This window comes from Muscardinus avellanarius, assembly GCF_963383645.1.
Source record: "Muscardinus avellanarius genome assembly, chromosome: 17".
Lineage (NCBI taxonomy): Eukaryota > Metazoa > Chordata > Mammalia > Rodentia > Gliridae > Muscardinus > Muscardinus avellanarius.
In genome coordinates, this window is record NC_137803.1 from 44,073,386 (window position 1) to 44,099,417 (window position 26,032).

The 26,032-nt window shown below is 39.9% G+C and overlaps 1 protein-coding gene across 2 annotated transcripts in view; it reads left to right on the forward strand.

Moving 5' to 3' along the window:
• Nucleotides 1-146: 146 nt before the first annotated feature.
• TRAPPC8 (trafficking protein particle complex subunit 8) overlaps nucleotides 147-26,032 on the forward strand; it is a gene marked incomplete at both ends in the record, with an annotated part of 107,634 nt that continues 81,748 nt past the window's right edge. For both annotated transcript variants that reach the window (XM_080714382.1, XM_080714383.1), the window contains 4 exons: nucleotides 147-303; nucleotides 10,266-10,460; nucleotides 23,396-23,485; nucleotides 25,430-25,604. In XM_080714382.1, coding sequence (XP_080570508.1) covers nucleotides 147-303; nucleotides 10,266-10,460; nucleotides 23,396-23,485; nucleotides 25,430-25,604 — 617 coding nt within the window. The remainder of the gene's footprint in view (nucleotides 304-10,265; nucleotides 10,461-23,395; nucleotides 23,486-25,429; nucleotides 25,605-26,032) is intronic.

A 26,032-nucleotide genomic window follows, 5' to 3' on the forward strand; every position in this document is an offset into this window, starting at 1 on the left:
GCTGAGCGGCGGCGGGGCGGGGCGTGCGCGCCGGGAGCGGCGGGCCCTTCGGCTCGGCCCGGGGTTCCAGCGCGGGGCCCGCCCGGCCCGGCAGGCCGGCGGCCGCAGCCCCAGGGTCTGCCGCGAGGCCGGGCGCCGCCGCGGCCATGGCCCAGTGTGTGCAGTCGGTGCAGGAGCTGATCCCGGACTCCTTCGTGCCGTGTGTCGCCGCGCTGTGCAGCGACGAAGCCGAGCGGCTCACTCGGCTCAATCATCTCAGCTTCGCTGAGCTGCTGAAGCCCTTTTCTCGCCTCACTTCCGAGGGTATGTGGTGTCCTCCCTCTTCCTCCGGGCTCCCCGAAGCCGCGGCTGGGAGAGGGAAGTTGGGGGCGGCCAGGGAGGGAAGGGCGGTGTTTACCCCGCGGTGTCCCCGCTGGCCGCCGGAGGAGGGGCTGGGAGTGAGGTGGTCAATACAGCGCGGTTCTAACCTCGGACATTTCTAGGCACGTCGTTTCTTCCTCGGACAAACCGAGTGGCTCGGCAATTAATATAAAGAAAACCTTGAGCCCCTGGGAAGAGCTCTTGGACTGTCCCAACGGCAGTAGAGAAGGAATTAGGAAATAGCAAGGCATCAGTTATAGAAAGATGCTGCCTTTTAAACCGACAGAGTCTAAGCGGAAGGAAGAGCTGTCATCTTTGCTTGGGCGTTGAACTGGACTCTCAAAGGCACCGTGTATATTGCATTCTTCTAGCTTGGCGTGGCAGCACAAGCCTGTAATCCCAGGGATTTAGAAGGCTGAGGCAGGAAGATCACAAGTTCGAGGCCAGCCTCAGCAACTCAGTGAGATCCAGTCTCAGATTTAGAAATAATCTGGCAGAGCGCCTCTGAGTTAATCCCCAGTGCGAGGGGAAAAAAAATTAGATTCTACTAGCTTTGAGGTTTATATGCATTTAAACCAATGTTTAGCTATTGTACTTTTTTATTTGAACTTTTAAATGTTTTAGGTATATAATGTTTTTCTTAACCTCGCAAGAAAACTAAAAATGCAATATATGAATAAGCATGTAACAACTTTTTTTCTGAAGGAAGAAGAAGGACAAATTGTGGACAAACTGTAATTTAGATATTTGAAGTTAACTAGTTTTGTAGGAATAGAAGAGTCCTAAGATTTGTTTTTTCAGGTAGATGTTTAATCATAAGAGACACCCTTATTGAGTTACTTGTGTTCTCCAGCTTTAGATTCTTTAAAGGATTAAACCATATTTGGAATTTTATTACTCCCAAGTATACCCTAAACGTAGCTTAACCAATAACTTTTAAACAGAACCTGGCAAAATGTACAAATAAAGTTCTTTGTTAAGATCTGTATAAAATGTACAGGGGCATGGTGGTGCACCTTTGTAATCCCAGTACGTGGGAGGCTGAGACAGGAGAATCACAGGTTCTCACCAGCCTCAGCTACTTAGGCTTTCCACAACTTAGTGAGACTCTGTTACAAAATATAAAGAATAAAAATAGAGTTGGGTGTGGCTCAGAGAAAGAATATCCCTTGGTACAATCCTGAGTAACACACACACACACACACACACACACACACCCCTGTATAAAATTAAAGGTTTCGTCCAGAAGTAGTGTTGCATGCTGGTACTTGGGAGGCTGGGACAGGAGGATGACAGCTTCTGCAATTTAGCAAGGTTCTCCATATCAGTATCCTAGTGAGACCCTGCTTCCAAATAAATAAAATCGGGCTAGGGTAGACTGCCTCTTGATTCAATTCCTAGTACCAAAAAAAAAAAAAAAAAAAAAAACCTAAAATGCAAGGTTTTATAATAAACCTTTGCCAAGCGAATGACTGTGATATTTTGTTATGGAGACTTTGTCACAAAACAGTACAGTACCATAAATTTATGTATTTACATCCCTGTAGGATTTCTTTTTTTCTTTTCTTTTCTTTTTTTTTTTTTTTTTTTTGCGGGTCTGGGGATGGAACCCAGGGGCATTTGACCTCTGAGCTACACCCCCTGTCCTATTTTTTATTCTTTATTTTGAAAGCGGGTCTCACTGAGTTGCAGAGGGCCTCACTAAGTAGCTGAGGCTGTCCACGAACTGCGATCCTCCAGGTCTCAGCCTCCCGAATGTTGGGATTACAAGTGTGCGCCACCATGCCCGGCTTCCTGTAGGATTTCTTTAGAAGAGCTGTATTATAGGTTTGCCTTTTTTTTTTTTTTAAATTTAAAGAGAAAGGGAACTGTCCAAACAAACAAAATTTGGAACTGTTGGATTTACTTCAGCTTGCATCTTTCCTATTCTTTTCTTTTTTTGCAGTACTGGGGATGGAACCCAGGGTCATTTTACCTTCGAACCCCCCCCCCCATTTTTTTTCTTTATTTTGAAACAGGGTCTCACTGAGTTGCAGAGGGCCTCACTAAGGGATCCTCCTGTCTCAGCCTCCCAAATTCTGGGATTACAAGTGCTTGCCCTCATACTTTCCTCCTCCATTTTTAAAAACGCAAATATTGGAGCCAGGCATGGAGGCACGCGTTTGTAATCCCAGTACTTGGGAGGCTGAGACAGGAGGATTGCAGGTTCAAAGCCAGCCTCAGCAGTTTAGTAAGGCTCTCAGCAACTTACTGAGACTCTGTTTCCAAATAAAATATAAAATTGGTCTCGGGATGTGGCCCAGAGGTTGAAGGCCCCTTGCTTCCATCCCCAGTAACACAAGCAAAACAAAATAAAAAGCACAAATATTTGAAAACTAGTTTATTTTGCTGTTTGTGTTCTTTCCTATTTTGTTAATAAAAAATAATAATGCTAATACCTGATGCCCACTTTATGTAGCTTTTCTCTCCTAGTCTTCATTAAATGTTTAAGTTGTCTATAGTCTTAACATTTGGGAAAGATTTAAAAACATGATATATGACTAACTCAGTTCATTTTGTTCTTATTCATCAAGTCATCTCTTGACAGCATTTAGATTTAGATTTACTTTTACATACTGGAGAGCAGTGCTTTTGAATAGAAATAAAAGTTTGAGGGGCTGGGGATGTAACTAACTCAGTGTTAAAGCATTTGCCTGGCATGCATGAAGCTCTGGGTTTGATCCCAGCACTGCAAAACAAAACGACACAAAAATCTATGTCACATATAATTTAAAAAATTTAGTAATCACAATGAAAAAGTAAAAATACTCAAACAGGTAAGATTATTTCTTTTGGTGCTGGGGATTGAGTTCAGGGCTTCTCAGATAATAAGGAACCACTCTGCCACTTTAGCTATACCCCCGCTGAGGTGAGATTTTAATAATATAATTAACTCAGTTATTGACAAAGTTACTACCATTGCAATAGGTAGTCAAAAGCCGGGTATGATGGCACATGTTTATGATGGCACATAATCCCAGGACTTAGAAAGCTGAGACAGTAGGATCGAGGTTCACGGCCAGCCTCAGCTACTTAGTGAGGCCCTCTGCAACTTAGTGAGACCCTGTTTCCAAATAAAGAATAAAAAATAGGCCTGGGGGTATAGCTTGGAGGTAGAATGCCCCTGGATTCAAATCCTAGCACAGAACACACACACACACACACACACACACACACACGTCAGTGTAAAGGATATTAATAGGATATTTTACATTTTTTTTTCCAGTACTGGGGATTGAACCCAGGGGAATTCTACCTCCAAGCTATACCCCCAGGCCTATTTTTTATTCTTTATGTCTGAAACAGGCTCTTACTAAGTTGTGGAAGGCCTCACTAAGTAGCTGAGGCTGTCCTTGAACCACAATCCTCCTTTACATTTTAATTCCTAAGCCTCTGAAGTTTGTGTGTTTTATACTTACGTCTCAGTTTAGAGTAGACCCATTTCAAGAACTCAGTAAGCTTCATGTGGTCGGTGCCTTGTCTGCTGCACAGTGCAGTGACGGGAGCTCAGCACGGTGCACTTCTGCCCTCTGCAGACCGGGGAACAGGGAAGGAGTGCAATAGGTTGCATGTCGTTGGCAAGTAGAGAGGGATAGTGGAGGTGGTGGAGTGCAAAAGGGCAGCCATTCCCTGTAGAGGGGGTAGGAGATTAGAATGTTAAGGGCAAAAGGCATAAATTATGACTGGACTAAGTGGTTGAGCAGTAAGTAAACTCTGTAAACTCCTTTTTTTTTTTTTTTGAACCCAGAGGCAGTCTACCTCTGGGCTGCATCCCGGCCCTGTTTTACTTTTTGTTTGGAAAGAGGGTCTTGCGAGGTTGCTGAGAGTCTCACTACTTGCTGAGGTTGACCTCAAATCTGTGATCCTCCTATCTCAGCCTCCCAAATACTGGGATTACAGGTGTGTGCCACATAAACTATCTCTACTGAGGCACAGAATGGTAGAGTGGGATGCATAGGCAAAGGAAGATTTTGGAAGTCTGGGAAGAGAATTTTTGGATTTCATATCTAGTAAATGTGAGGCAAAGCTATAAAATTTGGGGAGATAGTAAGTCGTGATTTCTAAGGATAGATAGGAGTTAGTATAATTGTTTTTGCGTGTGATATAGGATTGAACCCAACTATATCCACAACCTAATTTTTGTTGAAATGGTCTCAGTCATTTAGGTGTGGTGGTATATACCTGTAATCCCAGTACTTGGGAGGCTGAGACAGGAAGAACACAGGTTCTAGGACAGCCTCAGTAACTTAGCAAGACTCATAACCTAGGGAGACCCTGTTTCAAAATTAAAATTAAATAAATGAATAAAGGGCTGGGGTGTAGCTTGGAAGTAGAAGGTCCTGGTTTTGATATCTAGTACCACAAACAAAATTTTAATGTGATTAAAATATGGACTATGGTGATAACATTAAAAATTCATTGAAAAGCATTTAATTTTTCATTGGGTTAGGTTTTTGCTGGTAAAAATAAACTTTTGGATTGAGGATTGAACCAGGGGCATTTCACCTCCAATATATACTCCTGACCCTGTTTTATTTTTATTTTGAAACTGAGTCTTCCTGGATTGATGTGAGTCTTATTACTTGCTGAGGCTGTTTTTGAACCTGCAATCCTCCTGTCTCTGACTCCCAAGTGCTGAATTATAGGCATATGCCACAATGCCTACCTTAATGTGTGTGTGTGGGGGTGTGTGGGTGTGGTACTGGGTATTGAACCCAGGGGCATTCTACTTTGAGCTACACGCTACACCCCAGCCCTGTTTTATTCTTTCTTTCTTTTCTTTTTTTTTTTTTTTTGGTGGTACTGGGGTTCCTGGAAGACCTTCTACATCTGGGCTACACTCCCAGACCTATTTTATTTTTTGGAAACAGGGTCTCCTAAGCCAGCGCAGCTGGTTTCAAACCTGCATGATCCTCCTGTGTCCGCCTACCAAGAGCGGGGATTACAAGCATGCGCCACCACGCCTGGCTTATTCTTAATTTTGAAACAGAGTCTCACTAAGTTGCAGAGGGCCTCACAAGTGCTGAGTCTGGCCTCGAACCTGTGATCCTCTTGTCTCAGCCTCCTAAGTACTGGGATTACAAGCATGCACCATCACACCCAGCTTTCAGCTTAACTTTAAAATTTTTTTTGTGTTCTTGGGGATTGAATGTAGACATTCTACCTCCAAGCTATATTCCCAGCCCTTTTTTATTTATTTTTAATTTTTATTTATCTATTATTTTGTGGATTGAACCCAGGGGAAGTTTACCTCCAAGCTACACCTCCAGCCCTACTTTTTATTCTTTATTTTGAAACAGATTCTCATCAAGTAGCTGAGGCTGGCTGTGAACCTTAATCCTCCTATCTCAGCCTCCCAAGTACTGTGATTACAAGTGTGCACCAGGCTCCTTGTTTGTTTGTTTGTTTATTTATTTGTTGTACTGGGGACGGAACCCAGGGGCATTCTACCTCTGAGCTACACCCCAGCCCTATTTTTTCTTCTATATTTTGAAACAGGGTCTCACTGAGTTGCAAAGGGCCTCACTAAATATCTGACGCTGTCTGGCTGTCTGCAAACCGGGATCCTCCTGTCTCAGCCTCCGAAATGCTGGGATTACAAGTGTGCCCCACCACGCCCGGCTTCTTTTTTATTTTTTTAAACAGGGTCTTGCTAGCTTTCTGAGAGTCTTGCTGACTTGCTGAAGCTGATCTTGAACTTGCAATCCTCCTGTTTCAGCCTCCCAAATACTGGGATTATTTGTGTGTGCCACCATCTCTGGCTAATTTTGAGATTCTTTACCATACGAAACAGGTCACATTTTTATCTCAAGTATGGTGGTTCCTCAAAGATAGCTTTTCTTTTAGCAGTAAGGAATGAAAATACCACCTCAGACAATACAATTTAAGAATTCACTTTACACCGGGCATGGTGGCGCACGCTTGTAATCCCCGCGCTTGGGAGGCAGAGACAGGAGGATCGCGCAGGTTGGAAGCCAGCCGCGCGCGCTGGCTTAGGAGACCCTGTTTCCAAATAAAAATGTAAAAATAGGTCTGGGAGTGTAGCCTGGAGGTAGAAGGGCTTCCAGGAGCCCAGTACCACCAAAAAAAAAAAAAAAAAGAATTCACTTTAGGTGGGTATGGTTCCTAGTACTTGCCTGTAATCCCAGTACTTGGGTGGCTGAAACAGGAGGATTGCAGTTTTGAAGCTAGCTAGCCTCTGCAATATAGTGATTTTTTTCCACCAACCTAGCAAGACTCTGTTTAAAAATTAAGTGCTGGAGGTATAGCTCAGAGGTAGAATGTCCCTGAGTTCAATCCCCAGTACCACCACCACCACCACAAAAAAAAAAAAAAAAAAAAAAAAAAAATTGCTGAAGCTGGCCTCGAACCTGCAGTCCTCCTGTCTCATTCTCCTAACACTGGTATTACAGGCATGCTCCACCATGCCTGGTTTTCCATGTTTTTAATCTTTCCTTTTTCTTTGAAAAGGAAGCAAACATTACAGATATGGGTGGAAGCCCTTTCCTTGTCATTTTGTCATTCTGTAATCATTGGCAACCGCTATGAATGGGCTTTGCATGCATACTTTCTTTGTGTATATTTATAATACACATGTACATATTCATGACATAAATCGTATTTTACAATTTTAGAGTTATGTTTTCTTTTTTGGGGGGTTCTGTGGATTGAACCCAGAAGTGTTCTATTTCTGAGCAACAGTCCCACTCACTTTTATTTTTTGCTTGGAAACAGGATCTTTCTAGATTGTTGGGATCTCGCTATGTTGCTGAGGCTGTCTGTGATCCTGTAATCCTCCTGTCTCAGCCTCCTAACTACTGGGATTGCAGGTCTGTGCCTCCATGAAAGTTGCTGAGGGCCACAATAAGTTGCTGAGGCAGGTCTTGAACCTGTGATCCTTCTGTGTCAAGACTCCTAAGTACTGGAATTGTAGTCGTATGTCACTATACCTGTGTGAGTCTTTTGTTTTCTGATTAAAAATTTTAGAAATCAGCTGTGAGGCTGGATATGGTGGTACATGCTTGTATTTATTTATTCATTCTTGTGGCATTAGGGGTTGAACCCAGGGGTATTGTACCTCCGGGCTACACTCCCAGCCCTATTTTTATTTTTTGTTTTGAAAAAGGGTCTGAGTGGAAGAGGGCTGGCTGTGAACCTGCGAGCCTCTTTTGTCTCAGCTTTCCAAGTACTGGGATTACAAGTGTGTACCATGATACCCAGATTATTAATATGTCTATATGGAAAGTTGCAATAATGATAGTGCTGTCAGAAATACTACTTAAGGAGTTTGGTGTGTGTGTGTGTGTGTTTTATACTGGAGATCGAATCTAGGAATGTTTTACCCCTAGCCCCTTGTTTTTGGTACTGGGGATGGAACCCAGGGACATTTTACCTCCAACCTCCAACCTCGGGCCTAGTCTTTATTCTTTACTTTGAAACAGGGTCACACTGAGTTGTAAAGAGCTTAACTAAGTAGCTGAGGCTGGCTTTGAACCTGTGTGATCCTCCTGTCTCAGCCTCCCAAATGCTGGGATTACAAGCATGTGCCACCACACCCGGCTACACAAGTCTTTAAAAAGCTTGTTTGGTGCCAGGCATGGTGCTGCACGCTTGTAATCCCAGTACTTGGGAGTCAGAGACGTGAGGATTGCACCGGTTCGAACCCAGCCTCAGCTACTTAGGCTCTCAGCAACTTAGTGAGACCCTGTTTCCAAATAAAATATAAAATAGGTCTGGGAGTATAGCCCCAGAGGCAGAATGCCCCTGGGTTCCATCCCCAGTACCGCATTAAAAAAAAAGAGAGAGAGAGGGAGAGAGAGGCGCATGCTTGTAATCCCAGTGCTTGAGAGACTGAGATGGGAGGATTGCAGGTTTGTGGCCAAGCTTAGCTACTAGTGAGGCTCTCTGCAATTTAGTGAGACTGTGTTCAAAAAATAAAGAGTAAGCCGGGCGTGTTGGTGCACCCTTGTAATCCCGCATTTGGGAGTCTGAGACAGGAGGATTGCAGTTCGCGGAAAGCCTCAGCTACTTAGTGAGGCCCTTTGCAACTCAGTGAGACCCTATTTCAAAAATAAAGAATAAAAAATAGGGCTGGGAGTGTAGCTTGGAGGTAGAATGTCCCTGGGTTCCATCCCTAATCTTGCAAAATAATAATAATAATAATAATTAATAATAATAATAATAATAATAGGGCTGGAGTGTAGCTCGGCTGGTAGAATGCCTCAGTATCACAAACAAACAAACAAACAAACAAACAAACACTTGTTAGTTTGTTTGGTAAAGTATTTTCCATTGAGAAAAAAGTTGTCAGTTTTTTCAGCGTGTAGATACTCCGGCTCTTCCTAGTTGCCTTTTTTGTATAATGGCCCCCGTGATGCGTTCGGAACAGATGATGGCTTACCTGTGGCTGTTTACACTGCCTTCATCACTTATCAAGTGCTGTACTCAGTGTTACTTCCTGACCTAAATCCCTAAAGTAAGCCTTTGAAGTAAGTATTAATCATATGTAACAGATGAGGAAATTGAAACACAGCAAAATTAAAAATGTGCAGGATAACCTAATTGGTAAGTAGTGGGTTGGGATTCAGATTAAGGTGTGACTCTAAAAGCTGAATCCTTAATCATTATAATGGACTGCTTCTTTTTTTTTTTTTTTTTTTTGGTGGTACTGGGGGTGGAACCCAGAGGCTTTCTATCTCCGGGCTATACTCCCAGACCTATTTTCTATTTTATTTGAAAACAGGGTCTCACTAAGTTGCTGAGAGCCTCACTAAGTAGCTGAGGCTGGCTTTGAACCTGTGTGATCCTTCTGTCTCAGCCTCCCAAGCACTGGTATTACAAGCATACACCACCACGCCCGGCTGGACTGCTTCTGATATTACTTTGGAAGCTAATCATCTTGTGTGATTATATGAAAAAATGATTACATTTTCTACTGTGGACTTTGGGCACTTGTGTCGCTACAGTTATATCAGGACCTATTCCCTATCCTGTACCTTGGAACCACTAGTTATATACCTCAGACTGAAGCAAGGACTCTGGCAGGGTAGAGATAGGAGACAATGGGGTAGGAGAAGGTATCTGAACATTAATTTGTCTTCTTATAATGAAACCTTTTTTTTTTTTTGGTGATACTGGGGTTCCTGGAAGCCCTTCTATCTCCGGGCTACACTCCCAGACCTATTTTATACTTTTTTATATTTGGAAACAGGGTCTCTTAAGCCAGCGCGATCCTCCTGTCTCCACCTCCCAAACGTGGGGATTACAAGCGTACGCCACCACACCTGGCGAAACTTTGTTTTTTAGACCAGTTTTAGGTACATAGCACAATTGAGTAGAAAGTAGAGTCTCACATATCTCCTGTCCCAACACAAGCCCAGCCTTTTCCACTATCAACAACACCATTGTGCATTGCTTTTTATTACAGTGAAATAGAGATTAAGAATACAGGCAGAAGATGGGAAAGAATAAGAAGCCCATCTGCAGCACTTAGTGACCCTTTCCTGTCTTCAGTATTGATGCCAAAGACCATACTCTGCCGGATCTGGCCTTAATATGAGGAAAGAATTAGAGATTTGGATGGAGAGTGATTGATGTAGCCACACTAAATGTAGGAGAAAGGAAACGACCTGCAGTAGGGAAACTGGGAGCCGTAGCATTGGGTGAGAGAAGGAATCGTATGGACTATCAAGCCTTTTTAGTATAAATGGGGATGTAAACTAGTTGTACTCCTGGAGGAATGTTCCACTTGGAATTCCTGGTTTCTGATTTGAGCAGACTTTGTTTCACAGCCATTACCCCAATTCTGGTTTATTATGCATTGTATAGAATTAATTTCAAGTTCTCTTTCTCTTTCTCTTTTAAAGTTCATATGAGAGATCCTAATAATCAACTTCACATAATTAAAAATTTGAAGATAGCAGTGAGCAACATTATCACCCAACCACCTCAGCCTGGAGCAATTCGGAAGCTGTTAAGTGATGTTGTTTTGGGGAGTCAGCCTGCAGAAGGATTAGTAGCTAATGTGATTACAGCAGGAGATTATGACCTTAACATCAGTGGTATGTAACAAGGTTTATTACTGTTTTTTAAATGAAAATTTCTTTTGTGACTTGGAGAATATTCAGTAAATACTTAACGGCTTAGAGTGCTAGTGTTTGGGAATACAAAACATTATTGAAAAATAATCCTAAGAACTTTGGGTCTTTATTTTATTCTGGCACCTAAAATAATACCTAGAACATAGAGTAAATACTTGTCTAGTGAAAAAACTAATAGTAGATAACATTTTTGTGACATAGGAATATTGTAACTAAGGAAAAAGCATTTAAGTTCATTATTTTTAATTTTGATGTATGTTAAGTGTTGGAAATGTTTATAAAATATGTATAAATATGTAATATTTTATGAATGTTTCTTAATTTTAAATAAGCAAAATACTATATATACGATCAGTTAATAGTATTTGATGTGATTCTTTTCCAGTATTAAAAAGTTTTAGCTTATTGAGAAGACATGGAATAGATTTTTAGAAGGAAAAGATTAAAAATACATTACCTAGCCGGACCTGTGGCGCATGCTTGTAATCCCAGCATTTGGGAGGCTGAAGCAGGAGGATCAAGGCTCGAGAACAGCCTCAGCTACTTAGTGCGGCCCTTTGCAAATCAGTGTCGATTAGAAGTAGAACGCCCCTGAGTCCCATCCGCAGTACCTCAAAAGATAAAAAAAAGTGCATCACCTAATTAGGACCTTTTAGTAACCTTATAAAAGAATATTTTTAGACCAGTATAATTTATAATCTAATGCTTTTAATAACTCCTAATTGCATATTTAAAGGTTTTTCTGAACATATGCAGAGAACTTAAGAGCCATGTTTTGGTTTACAAAGTTAGTTGGTTGTACTTGTATGGATATAAGTTTTTGTAGAATTATTTATTTAAATGTCTCATAGCAGCCAGGCATGGTGGTACATGCTTATAATTCCAGCATTCGGGAGGCTGAGACAGGAGGATTGAGGTTCGCAGTTAGCCTCAGCGACTTAGTGAGGCTCTTTGCAACTCAGTGAGACCCTGTTTCAAAAATAAAGAATAAAAAATAGGGTTGTATGTATAGCTCAGAGGTAGAATGCTCCTGGGTTCCATTCCCAGTACTGAAAAAAAAAGTCTCAGCTATTTTTTTTCCTTTAATTTTAATTCTTAAAGGTAGGTTAACTTGGTAACTTTATTTTTTTTTGTTCTGGGGATTGAATCCAGGGTTCCTGTACCTGCTAAGTACATACTCTACCACTGAGCTGCACCCCAAGCCTGAACATTGTTTTTTTTGTGTGTGTGTGTTATACTGGGAATTGAACCCAGGGACATTCTGCCTCTGAACTTCATCCCCAGCCCTTAAGAAATTTTTATTTTGAACTGGAATCTGACTAGGTTGCTAAGAGTCTTGCTAAATTGCTGAGTTTTATCTTGAACTGGCTATCCTCCTGTCTTAGCCTCCCAAGTACTGGGATTACAGGTGTGTACCACCATATCAGGGCAGCCTGACTTTTTTTTCTTATTTGTAGTTCTGGAGATGGAATCCGGGGCATTCTACCTTCAAACTATAAATAACCCCACCCTTTTAATTTTTATTTTCAAAATTTTTTTCTACTGGAGATCGAACCCAGGGTCATTCTGCCTCTGAATTACACCCCCAGCCCTTTTTATGTTTTGTTTTGAAAAGGGTCTCACTAGGTTGCAGAGGCTTTTTTGACCCTGCAGTCCTCCTGTCTCAACCTACCAAGTACTCGATTACAGCTATGCGCTACCTTGCTTGGTCAGCCTGATTATTTTTAATGTATAATATAATATTATGACTCTCTTTGGCAATCAAAAGAATCTGAATTTTAGGATATATACTTTAATCAGTTTGTATCATGATTCAAAAATTTGGATAGTTACCTGAAAAATTAGTGTACTTTGAAACTTTACCTTTTATCAGTGTTATTGTATGGAAGGCCATGAAACACATATAGGAGTGTTTTTATACTACATACCCATAGCTAATTGGATAACTTGAGTAAGTCACCTTTGTTTCTGAGACTTTATTTCTGACACCAAAGACAATAGTTTGGCTAGATTGTTACAAGTCTCTCTCAGATCTTTAATCCTGTGATTCTATTTTGTTTTTGTTAAATTTTTATTATATATGTAACAAATATTTATTGATTTGCTGCTATATGCTTAGTATTGCGCTATAGAGAGAAATAAGACATGCTTTGTAAGTTTATACTGTAGTAGGAGAGGTAAACATTAATCATAATACATTCGTGTGTGTGTGTGTGTGTGTGTGTGTGTGTGTGTGTGTGTGTGTGTATAGTACTGGAGATTAAACTTTGAACTCAAGGGCATCCTGCCTCTGAGCCACATACCCCAGCCCTGTTTTAGATTTCCCACAATGTTTCGGGTATTGGCTTTTTGTGTGGAATTGAACTCTGGGGCTTTCTACCTCTAAGCTATACCCAAGCCCCTATTTATTTTTTATTTCTGAAACAGGGTATGGCTAGGTTGCTGAGAGTCTCACTATTTGCTAAGGCTGGCCTTGAACCTGTGACCCTCCTGTCTCAGCTTCCCAAGTACTGGGATTACAGGTGTGTACTACCACGCCTTGCTTCTATACTGTTTATTTTGTGGGATTAATGCGGACTTAGTTTAATCACTTCTTTTCCTTTTTTCTCTATCTCTCAAATGTTTTTATAATTTCTGGTTAATATTCACTGTTTCCAGAATTATGACTAAATAATGTTTACATTACTATAGATTCAGTTACTGGGCTTCCTTAAAATGTATTTGGTTTATTCAGGAGTTAGTAATTGCCTTTTTTTTTCTCTCGGTACTGGGTGTGGAACCCAGGGGCTTTTCTACCTCTAGGCTATACTCCCAGACCTATTTTATACTTTATTCGGAAACAGGGTCTCACTAAGTTGCTGAGAGCCTCACTAAATAGCTGAGGCTGGCTTCGAACCTATGTGATCCTCCTGTCTCAGCCTCCCAAGCGCTGGGATTATGCCGGCTTTGCCTTTTTTTTTTATACTATGAATTGAACCCAGAGGCATTTTATCTCTGAGTGACACCCTAGCCTCCTGATTTTTCCTCCTTCACTCCCTTTCCTTCCTTCTTTCCTTCCTTCCTTTCACAGCACTGGGAACCCTGTGGCATTCTACCTTCAAGCTACATCCTTAGCCCTATTTTTTACTATTTTTTGAAACAGGGTTTCATTGAGTTGGAAAAGGCCTAAATAGTAGCTGAGTCTGTCCTTGAACCATGATCCTCCTGTTTCAGCCTCCCAAATTCTGGGATTACAAGAAATGTGCTACCAACTCCGGTTCTGATTTTATTTCATATTTAGAAACAGGGTCTCACTAGGTTATTGAGAGTGTTGCTAAATTGTTGAGCCTGGCACCAAATTGCTGACACTGGCTTTGAAATTGTGATCCTTCTGTCCTAGCCTCCCAAGTATCAGGATTACAGACATTTGCCACCTCTCCTGGCTAGTAATTGTCTTTTTTTTTTTTTTTTTTGCGGGTCTCGGGATGGAACCCAGAGGCATTTGATCTCTGAGCTACACCCCCTGCCCAATTTTTTATTCTTTATTTTGAAACAGGGTCTCACTGAGTTGCAGAGGGCCTCACTAAGTAACTGAGGCTGTCCTCGAACCGCTATCCTCTTGGCTCAGCCTCCCAAATGCTGGGATTACAAGGGTGCGCCACCACGCCCGGCTTAGTAATTGTCTTTTTTAAAACATTTTGCTAGCCAGGTATACTGGTGCACACTTTTAACCCCAGCTTTTGGGAGTCTGAGACATGAGACAAGAGGATTGTGGTTTGTGGAGAGCCTCAGCTACTTAATGAGGCTATTTGCAACCCAATGAGACCCTGTTTCAAAAATAAGAAAAAATCGGTCTGGGGTGTATAGCTCAGAGGTAGAATGCCTCTGTGTTCTATGTCCCTAGTACCTGCCCCCCAAAAAAATATGGCTCAGAATTTTTTGTATTCTTTCAAACTTTGTAGTATTTCAAATTCTCTCAGTAGGATTTTCAGTACAATTATCAAATAATTCATTTATAAGCTGAGTGTCATGGTGTATGCCTATAATCCCAGTCCTCAGGAGGCTGAGAAGGACCATTGCAGGTTCAAGGACAGCCTCAACACGTAGTGAATCTCTCATCAACCTAGAGAGATCCTGTTTCAGTTTAAAAATAAAAGGTACTGGGGGTGTAGCTCTGAGGTAGAATGCCCCTGGGTTCAGTCTCCAGTCCCCCCAAACCCCATCCATTTATTAGTGTCTTCTTCCAGAAGCCTTTTTCTATTTCATGCATTTTCACCTCACCCAAGGAGGTGAAATTAGTTTTTGGGCGATAGAAATTTTCGGATGTTGTAATGGTTTGTGGTTCTCTAATGGGTCACAGTCCATGTTTATCTGTGATGTTATTTAAAAAAAACTTTTAGGCTGTGCAGTGGTGCATGCTTGTATCCCAGCTATTTGGGAATTTGAGGAGGATTGGAAATTTGAGGCCAGACTGGCAATTTAGTGATACTCTGTTTCAAAATAAAATAAAAATAGGGATAGGATGTATAGTTCAGTAGAGCATGTACCCATCTTGCAGACCTCCCTAGTTGTTTAATCCCCAGTATTGCAGCAAGAAACAAACAACAACAACAAAAAAAATTTTTGGGCTGGGATTGTAGTTTAGTGGTAGAGCATAAACTTAGTATACTTGAAACCCCGGTTGAAGCATGGTGTGGTGGCGCACGCTTGTAATTCCAGCATTTGGGAGGCTGAGAAAGGAGGATCATGGACAGCCTCAGCTACTACTTAGTGAGGCCCTTTACAACTTGGTGAAACCCTGTTTTAAAATAAGGAATAAAAACTAGGGCTGGGGGTGTAGCTCAGAGGTAGAATGCCACTGGGTTCCACCCCCAATAGTGCAAAAACAACAACAACAAAAAAACCCTGTTTGGATTCCCAGTGTTTGGGGACAGTGGAGATCTGTGGGAAAAGGGAGCAATTTAGCTTTAGTGCTAAGGAATTGTCTTAGATTCTTTATTACTTTTCTGCTACTTGTTTTCCCTGTTCTTTCTGGAACTGTTAGTAGGATTTAGAACTTCTTGACTTGATCCTTTTTCCTTATCTGGGAAATATCTGACTTTATTTTCTAACTCTTCTGTTGAAATGTCAATGTTTGCTATTATTATTAAGTTTTTTTTTTTTTTTTAAGGTCTGGGGATGGAACCCAGGGGCATTCAACCTCTGGGCTACACCCCCTGCCCTATTTTTTATTCTTTATTTTATTTATTTTGAAACAGGGTCTCACTAAGTTGCAGAGGGCCTCACTAAGTAGCTGAGGTTGTCTGTGAACCACAATCCTCCTGTTTCAGCCTCCCGAATGCTAGGATTTCAAGTGCGTGCCATCACGCCAGGCTCTATAAAGTATTTTCTATTTTTTTAATTTTCCTTTTTTGTGCCATGCTGTTCTTGTTTTATGTTGTATCTTAACTGTGTACCTATTAATAGTTATTGGTCTTCTTTTTTGAAATGTCCTTCTGCCCTGTGTCTTTTCTCTTGTTCATATTATTTTCCTGATGGTGTTGGCTTCTTTTTCATGTTGGAAACTTCCCTCAAATGTCTGGTTAAACATTGTTGGCATTTTTTTCTATTTCAAATTGTAGCATAAGAAAAAACACACCTGTTAGGAGGCTTCTTTATTGGATGATGAGGTTGTGAGTAGGGTTGAGACTTACTGGGTTTTTATTACTTACAGTTCATTTTTTTTTTTTGGCAGTACCAGGGATGGGACCAAGGGACATTGTACCTCTGAGCTACACCCCCAATCCTATTTTTTAGTCTGTTTGTTTGTTTGTTTGTTTATTTTGTGGTACTGTGGATGTAACCCCGGGGCATTCTGTCTTGGAGCTACACCCCTAGCCTTGCTTTATAGTCTGTTTGTTTGTTTGTTTATTTATTTTGTGGTAATGGGGATGGAAATCAGGGGCATTCTACCTTCGAGTTACACCCTCAGCCCTAATTTTTATTCTCTTTATTTTGAAACAGGGTCTCACTGAGTTGCAGAGGACCTCACTAAGTAGCTGAGGCTGTCCGCAAACTGTGATCCTCTGTTCTTTCTTTACAAGCATGCACCACTGTGCCTGGCCTGGGGTGATTTATTTTCTCCAGAGAAGAAATCTAAATTTATCTGGCTATCTCTGTCCTAGGGGCTTTATTTCACTTACTTATTTATTTTTCTTATACAAGGAAGTTCTGTCTCCAAGCCACACTCAGCCCTTTTGAGTGGTTTCTTTTTCTTTTTTTGGTGGTGCTGGGGATTGAGCCCAAAGGCATTCTATCTCCAAGCTATACTCCCAGCTTGATCTTTTATTCTTTATTTTGAAACAGGGTCTTACTAAGTTGCTAAGGGCCTCACTAAGTAGTTGAGGCTGTCCAGAAACCCAGATCCTCCTGTCTGAGCTTCACAAGTACTGGATTTACACGTGTGTGCCACCATGCCCAGCTGAGTTTTTTTTTTTTTGTGTGTGTGTGTGTGTGTGGTACTGGGATTCCTGGAAACCCTTCTAACCTCCAGGTTATACTACCAGACCTATTTTTATGTTTTTTTAAATTTTGAAACAGGGTCTCTTAAGCCAGCAAGGCTGGCTTCGAACCAGTGTGATCCTGTCTCTGCCTCCCAAGCGCGGGGATTACAAGTGTGCGCCACCATGCCCAGCCGAGTTTTTTTTTTTTTTTTTTTGGTGGTGGTACTGGGGTTCCTGGAAGCCCTTCTACCTCCGGGCTATACTCCCAGACCTCTTTTTACATTTTATATTTGGAAACAGGGTCTCCTAAGCTAGCGCGCGTGGCTGGCTTCGAACCTGCGCGATCCTCCTGTCTCTGCCTCCCAAACGCGGGGATTACAAGCGTGCGCCACCACGCCCGGCCCGAGTTTTTGTTTTGAAACCGAGTCTCACTAGGTTGCTGGAAGTCTTACTACCTTTCTGTAGCTGTCCTTGAACCTGTAATCCTTCTGTCTCAGCCTCTCAAGTACTGAGTTAGAGGCATGCACTGCCACACCTGGCATTTATTTTTAAATACTCTATTATGGAGCTGGCCACATGGTGGCACATGCTTGTAACTCCTGTGTTTGGGAGGCTGGGACAGAAGGATCATAGGTTCATGGCTAGTGTCAGCAACTTGTGAGGCCCTCTGCAACTTAGTGAGACCCTGTTTCAAAATAAAGAATAAAATAGGGTTGGGGGTATAGCTCGGAGGTAGAATGCCCCCTGGATTCCATCCCTAGTACCACACACACACAAACACATTCTATTAAAGTGCTTTAGTAGAGCAGGGTGTGGTTGCACATGCTTGTAATCATAGTTGGGAAGCTGAGACTGGAGGATCACAGGTTTGAAACCAGCCTCAGCTTCTTAGTGAGTCCTTCTGAAACAGTAATGTTGAGGGTATAGCTCAGAGGTAGAATGCCTGTTGTTTTATTCTTTATTTTGAAACAGAGTCTCACTCACTAAATTGCCTGGGCCTAAATAGCTGAGGCTGACCCTGAATTTGTAATCCTCCTGTCCTGGCTTCTCAAGTACTGAGATTACAAGTGTGTTGCCACCATGCCTGGCTAATGATATTACTTGAATTTTCAGGGTCTTGACAACTTCTTTGCACAAAGAAAGATTGAGTGTGTTTTGCCTTTAAAAGCAGGTGGAGGCACCATTTCAGCTCAACTTTTTCAGCAAATTTTAAAAAGAATCCCAAGTGGTTAGGATAAATAACACCAGAAGAAAATTATTTCTTGAGTTGCTTCCCTGATAGTTTAAGGAACTTCCTTTCAACTTTACTTATTTATTTTTGCGCTGGAGAGTGAACATAGGGCTCTGTGCATACTAAAAATATGTGCTGTAGCCGGGCGTGGTGGCGCACGCTTGTAATCCCAGCGCTTGGGAGGCTGAGACAGGAGGATCATACAGGTTCGAAGCCAGCCTCAGATACTTAGTGAGGCTCTCAGCAACTTAGTGAGACCCAGTTTCCAAATAAAGTATAAAAAATAGGTCTGGGGGTATAGCCCAGAGGTAGAAAAGTCCCTGGGTTCCACCCCCAGTACCACACACACACACACACACACACACACACAAATTAATAAAAATATGTGCTGAACCACTTGGCTAACTACCTAGCCCCTCAACTTTATTGTTTTGAAAACTGGGAATCAATAATTATTTTGGGGGGGTGAGGGGTACTGGGGATTGAAACTAGGGTGGTCTCTCTCCAAGCTATTCCCCCAACCCTTCATATTTTTTATTTTGAGACAGGGTCCCACTGAGTTGCCAAGAGATTCATGAAGTTGCTGAGTCTGACCTTGAACCTGTGATCCTCCTGTTTCAGGCTCCCAAATACTGGGATCACAGGCATGTGCCACTACATTTGGCTGAGTAATTAGAGTTAAATTCCATCATAACAATAATATTCTTTGGAGATTATTAAATTTGAGATTTTATTTGTCTTAATAAGGTATTAAATATATGTCTAATAGTATGCTTCTAATTTTTATCATTAATGTAAGTCAGCATACTTTTCATCCATTCCATTTAAGAAATAGCTATTATTTACCTCATAAGCCTAGCTTAACAGTGCCGTATTTTCTTCATCAGATCGGTCAATTAAAGCTAGTGTTCCTTGGTACAGTAATTGGAAAGACACATTGATGGAATTGAAAGAATCCTCGTTATACACAGGTATTTCCTGCAGTGGTCTCAGATTTCAAGATTTATCTCTGCTTCTTGTCTATTGTCTTTTTCTCCCACTCAGGTACTCCTTTTTCCTATTAGTCCTAATTAACATGTCTATCTAATCTTTCTAAGGTAGAAAGTCAAATGTGGCTTGTTCAAACATTTGTTATCTATTCTATCATCTGTTATCTAGTGTGTGTACTCTTGATTTACAACATCTGCTAAATCCAGTTATTGTCTTTGGTTAGTATAGTTTAGGTTGCAGCTTATTTTGATAAGGAGAAACATATTACCCTTCCTTAACAAGGCAAAATGCATTCTACATAGAGAAACTTTAGTAGAATAACAGGTTTGATGGTTCAGTTTCAAATAACACGTAGAGATGGAAAGGATGAGTGAAATACTGATTTCATCCCTAAGTAAATACAAGAGAATTTCTAAGGGGAGAGAATTGTCAGTGAATGTTAAAGTGTCCTGTCAACATGAAAAATTTAAAAGGATATTATTTTCTCTTACTGTCTACAAAAGTCCTTTGAAAAAGTAAAAAAAAAAAAAAAAAAAAAAATAAGAGGAAGTATACCCTTGGTGTATTGGCATTTAACAAAATTAAAGGAGGACAAAGAAGCCACAACATACGTATTTTCACAGCCCTTCAAGCTGAATGGAAAAGGAGCTTATTAATTTGAATGTAACCTATCTAAAGGATGAAAATATATTTCTGCTATTTATAGTTTTAAGGTTTTCCTTTGTTTCTTGTAGCCTTAGCCCTAGGTGAGTATCCAGAGACTTTTTTGCACCAGCACATAGAAAGTTATTATTTCAATTTAAGAACTGTGTGTTGCTTTTTTCTTTTCGATTTAATTTTAATTTTAAACTATATATACATTTGTGGTTCCAAAGTTAAAAATAAAAAATGAGGTACAAGGAGGTCTAGACATTATCCATGTCTCTTTCCTTCTGTCATCTCCTCTCTTTACTTCTTTCCCTTGTAGATAATTTAGTGTATTGGGTGTTTGTGTGTTGGTCCTGAGGATTGAACCCAGAACCTCTTTCATGCTAGATGAGTATTCTTATCACTGAGTTTTACGTTCCCATCGTAAATGTTTTATATTTGTTCTTCTATTGTTTGACAATATAGGCCAATACATGTGTAGCTGTGTGTTTTCTTTCTTTTCTTACACAAATACATATACATTTTTGTTGCTCATATTTTGCTGTTGCTTTTTTCACTTAATATATTTGGGAGAGCACTTCATAGAAGCTTGTAGAAATTTCCCTCTTTCTCTTATATCTGCAGAGCATGCAGTTTACTCGTTGTACCACAGTTCATATAATCATTCTGATTTTTTTAGTATTTTGTTATTAGAGATAATGTTGCAATGAATAGCTGTTTTGGAAGGCCTACTTTGTTTATTCAGAACTCCCCCCCACCATGAAACACTTTCTTATGAATACAATTTCTGTCATTTGTTCTGTTTAAGCATCAGTGACACACCAAGATAAACAGAAAAATGATCAAAATAGGTCATTTTATGGAGATGCCTTCTTATTTAACCAGACATTTCATTATCACTTTTCTTGTGTCATTGGTACTATATGAAAATATACATTAATATTACAGCTAGAAACTATTTTGACTGATTAGAGGGAAGGATATCGTTAATAGGTTGGTGAGAAAAGTGGTTTCTTATTGTATCAGATACTATTCTGTGTTATTTATTCTCTTAATTTTTGCCATTTTTTATGTAGATTGCAGTATTTCTGGGGCTCTTTTTCTATTATAGCAGTGACCATGAGATTCTTACATGAATAAGCCTTCTAATCAGACTACAATATATGGTACTGGACATGGAACCCAGAGGCATTCTACCTCTGAGTTGTACTCACAGCCCTTTTATTTTGTTTTGTTTTGAAATAGGGTCTTGCTAGGTTGCTGAGAGACTTGCTACATTGCTGAGGCTGCCTGCAAACCTGTGGTCCTGTCTCAGCCTCCCAAGTACTGGGATTACAGACATGTATCACCACGTCTAGCTGTATGGGTCATTCTTATATGTCTTTTGTTGAAATTAAAAACTTTTATCTCTTTGGCACCGGGTTAGAGACACTATTTGGTCAAGATGTATGGCTTTTTTCTTCAGCCTTCCAGTCATTTAATGCAGTATTATAGTGTAAACAGAAAGTATATTAGCTGTCTTTTCAGAGATTTAGATGAAAAAGAAAAGATATCATTTTTGGTAATCAGCATGAATAGCTAGGAATTGAGTCATCTTTTAGTAAAAATGTGATTTAGATAATCTACTTAAAAGTAGCAAATCAAGTTTAAGTAAACTCAAATGAAGAAAGCATAAATGTAACATTAAGTGCTTAGAATGGAACCAAAAATGAGTTGGCATTCCAAGAATCACATTATGTTGATTTTACATTATATGTGTTTATACAAAAAATGAAAGCACACAGCTTTGTACTTAATTATAAGGTAAGTATTCTTTGAAATTTGTCAGCCATACCAATATGACATTTTGAGCCAGATCATTTTTTGGTGGGGGAATGTCTTACCTGTGCATTATAAGATGTTTTATTTTTCTTACCTCTTTCCAGAGGCCATTAGACATCCTCTGGCATGGACAGACACTACTAAGTGTTTCTTCAGGATTAAAACCAATCTTGGTTGACAACCACCAATTTTTTTTTTTTTTTTTTGGTACTGGGGATTGAACCCAGGGATATTCTACTTCTGAGCTACACCCTCTGCCTTTTTAAATTTTTTATTTGTATTTTTTATTTTTAAATTTAATTTAAAATGTTGAAACAGAGTCTCACTAAGTTGTGGAGGCTGGCATGGAATCTGCTCTCTCTTGTCTTAGCCTTCCAAGTATTGATATTACAGGTGTGCGTCACCATGTCCTGCTGAGAACCAGTGTTCTAAAATGTAGCATTTATGTAAAGAATCTACTTTTTTCTCTTTTTGTACTGGGGATTGAACTCGCCTTCCTTTTCTTTTCTTTGTGGTGCTAGGGATTGAACCCAGGGCATTCTACTTCTGAACTACACCCCCAGCCTGGTTGTTTTTTTTTTTTTTTTTTTTTTTTTTGGTGGTACTGAGGGTGGAACTACGGGCTATACTCCCAGACCAATTTTTTTTTTTTTTTTTTGGGTGGTACTGGGGTTCCTGGAAGCCCTTCTACCCTCCGGGCTACACTCCCAGACCTGTTTTTACATTTTTATTTGGAAACAGGGTCTCACTAAGTTGCTGAGAACCTCACTAAGTAGCTAAGGCTGGCTTTGAACTTGTGCGATCCTCCTGTCTCAGCCTCCCAAGCGCTGGGATTACAAGTGTGCATCACCATTCTATGGCTGATTTTTTTATGCTTTATTTTGAAACAAGGTCTCAATAAGTTGCAGAGGGCCTCACTAAGTAGCTGAGACTGTCTGCAAACTGAGATCCTCTTGTCTCAGCTCCTTAGTACTGAGATTACAAGCATGTACCACCATGCCCGACCCTATTTTATTTTTTTGAAATAGGGTCTCTCTAAATTGCAGAGGACCTAATTTGCTGAAGCTGGCTTTGAACCTGAGATCCTCTTATCTCAACCTTCCAAGTAATCCCAACTGGGATTACAGTTGTGTACCACCACACCTGTCTGTGGATCTACTTTTGATAGTATGACCTGTGACAGGGCACAAAAGTTTAGTCCTAAAATATTTTTATTTACAAAGTAATATTTAGAGATCATTAATAGGTAAGTGGGGTGTGGAAACATTGTACATATTTGGGAGTAACTAGATTTTTTTGCAAATATATTTATACTCCCATATATGAATACATTTGTGTATTTGTGTAAATGACTTAAAATGTATATTTCTGTATATGTCATATCAAAGATATATATATTTTTTTAATTTTTTTTTTTTTTTTTTGTGGTACTGGGGTTCCTGGAAGCCCTTCTACCTCTGGGCTCCACTCCCAGGACTATTTTATATTTTTGAAACAGGGTCTCTTACGCCAGCGCGGCTGGCTACGAACCTGCGCCATCCTCCTGTCTCCGCCTCCCAAGCGCGGGGATTACAAGTGTGCGCCACCACTCCCGGCCAAAGATATATTTTAAAGGACAGGTGAAAATGTGTGTTTAGTGCTATAGATTAGATTTCATACCATTTGGGAATATGGAATTGGAATTTTTGTCTGTTATAAATTAATTCAATTGAGGAATTCTAACTTTCATATATTGTTAATTTTAGCTACTACTCCATGGTTTGAGTCTTATAGAGAGACCTTTCTTCAGTCAATGCCAGCATCAGATCATGAATTTCTGAACCACTATTTAGCATGTATCCTTTACCTTTAAGTTCTCTTAAAGTCAGATATTAGAGCAATTTTAATGTCACAAATAGTTAAATGAAAGCAAATTGTTGAGAATTCTTACAGAGAATAGAGAAATTATTGTTTTTGAGGTGCTGGATATTGAACCTGGGTTCTTGCTCATACTAGGCAAGCACTCTGCCACTTAGCTACATTCTCAGCCTGAGAAATTATTTTTTTTTCCTTTGGTACTGGGCATAAGCATATTTTTTATTTTTTTATTTTTTGTGGTGCTGTGGATTAAACCCAGGAGCATTCTACCTCTGAGTTACACTCTCAGTCCTTTTTAACTTTATTTTTGTGGCACTGGGGATTGAACCCAGGGAGGGGTATTCTACTTCTGAGTTATACCACCCTAGACTGATTTATTTCTATGTGTGTGTGTGTGTGGGGGGGAGTACTGGGTGTGAAGCCCTTGGGCATTCTACCTCCAAGCTATACACCCACAGCCCTATTTTTATTTTTTATTTTGAAGCAAGGTCTCACTGTCGTTGAGGCTGTCTGCAAACCTGGGATCCTCCTGTCTCAGCATTCCAAGTACTGAGATTACTAGTGTACGCCACCGTGCCTGGTTTTCCATTTTATTTCTTATTTGAAAACGAGGTCTCACTAAGTTGTGGAGGACCTCATTAAGTTGCTGAGGCTGGCTTAGAACCTGTAATCCCCCTGGTCTCAGCCTCCCAAGTACAGGGACTACAAATATGTATCACCATGCCTGATTCAATTTAATTTTTAAATTATGAAACAAGTTTCCCTAAATTGCTGAGGGTTTCCTAAAGTTCCTGCGGCTGCCCTTGAATCTGGGATTGTAGATACACTTGGCTGAAATTATTTTTTATTGATGATATATCAAGCTTTTGTTACTGTCATTTTGTTAAATGTGTCCCTCATATCAAACTCCATGAGTAAATTAATTTCTGATTAATTTTTATTATAAAATAAGACAGTCTTATTATTTGTCTTATTTCTTTAGCGTGAATATTTTGTGCTTAGTAAGTTTTTAAATAATTTTAGAAATAAAGTAATGGATAGTGTTAACCATTTTAATGATTGCCTCAGAATTAATTGCCTTTTTTTTTTTTTGCAGTACTGGGGATTGAACCCAGGGGCATTCTCCCTTTTAGCCACACCCCCAGCCCTACTTTTTATTTTTTATTTTTTGAAACAGGATCTTACTAAGTTGCGGAGAGCCTCACTAAGTAGCTAAGGCTAGCTGAGAACCTGCGATTCTCCTGTCTCAGCCTCCCAAGTACTAATTGCTTTTTTTAAAGCTGAGATTTTAAAAACTCTTTTTGGATTTTTAGTAACCTTTTTTGATGATTATGGGCTTTTAATTTTCTTTCTTTTTTCTTTTCTTTTTTTGTGGTACTAGAAATGAACCCACAGGCATTCTATCTCTGAGCTACACCCCTATACTGATTTTACTTCTAAGTTGGAAACGGTCCCATTGGATTGATGAGAGTCTTACATAGGGTATAGCTTAGAAATGCTCCAGGGTTCCATCCCCAGTACCGCCAAAAAAAAAAAAGAAAAAGAAAAGAAAAGAAAAGGGGATGGAGGTATAGCTGGGTGGTAGAATGGCCCTGGGTTCAATCCCCAGTACAAGAAAGTACTGTTATAGATTATGAAACTGCAGAGATAGAATGGAAATGAGTAAAAGCTACCATAACCTATCATTATATTGATAGCTCTACAATATTTGTATTGTTCTTTTTATGAATTTCTATGAGTATGTAAATGCCTTAGAAGTTTGTATTACTGTGGAATCTTGGGGAAATTATATTTTGCTTGCTGTGAAAACTTAACATCAGATTATTTTTAGCTGAGAAAATATCTCTGTGAAGGTTATCATAGTAGAGTAATATTTATTATTGATAATAAGTGAAAATTACCTTAATAATATGGTTTATAAGGTATGTTGGTAGCATCATCTAGTGAAGCTGAACCTATGGAACAGTTTTCAAAGTTGTCACAAGAACAGCATCGAATTCAGCACAACAGTGATTACTCCTACCCGAAGTGGTTTATACCAAACACACTTAAATATTATGTACTTTTACATGATGTAAGTACAGGAGATGAACAGAGGTAAGTTTTATTTTTAATTTTAATTTTTCTCTTGTTAAATAACTTAACATTAATTTAGACATGGCTTATTTAATTGTGGATTTATTTTTATCCAGGAAAATAAAAGTTTATAAGTTTGTTAAAACGCAGCTTTATTTTTTATTCTGGAGATATATTTGATAGCTAAATCATTTAGTGTTAAATTTTCTGTGTTTACTCAAACTGTCTTTTTTTTTTTTGTGATACTGAGGATGTAACTCAGGGGCATCCTACCTCCAAGCTATACCCACAGCCTTATTTTTTATTCTTTATTTTGAAACAGGGTCTTCCTAAATTGCAGAGGGGCTTCACTAAGTAGCTGAGGCTGGCCGCAAACTCATGATCCTCTTGTCTTTGCCTCTTAAGTACAGGGATTACAAGCCCAAACTTTCTTTTCAGTTATCTGTTTC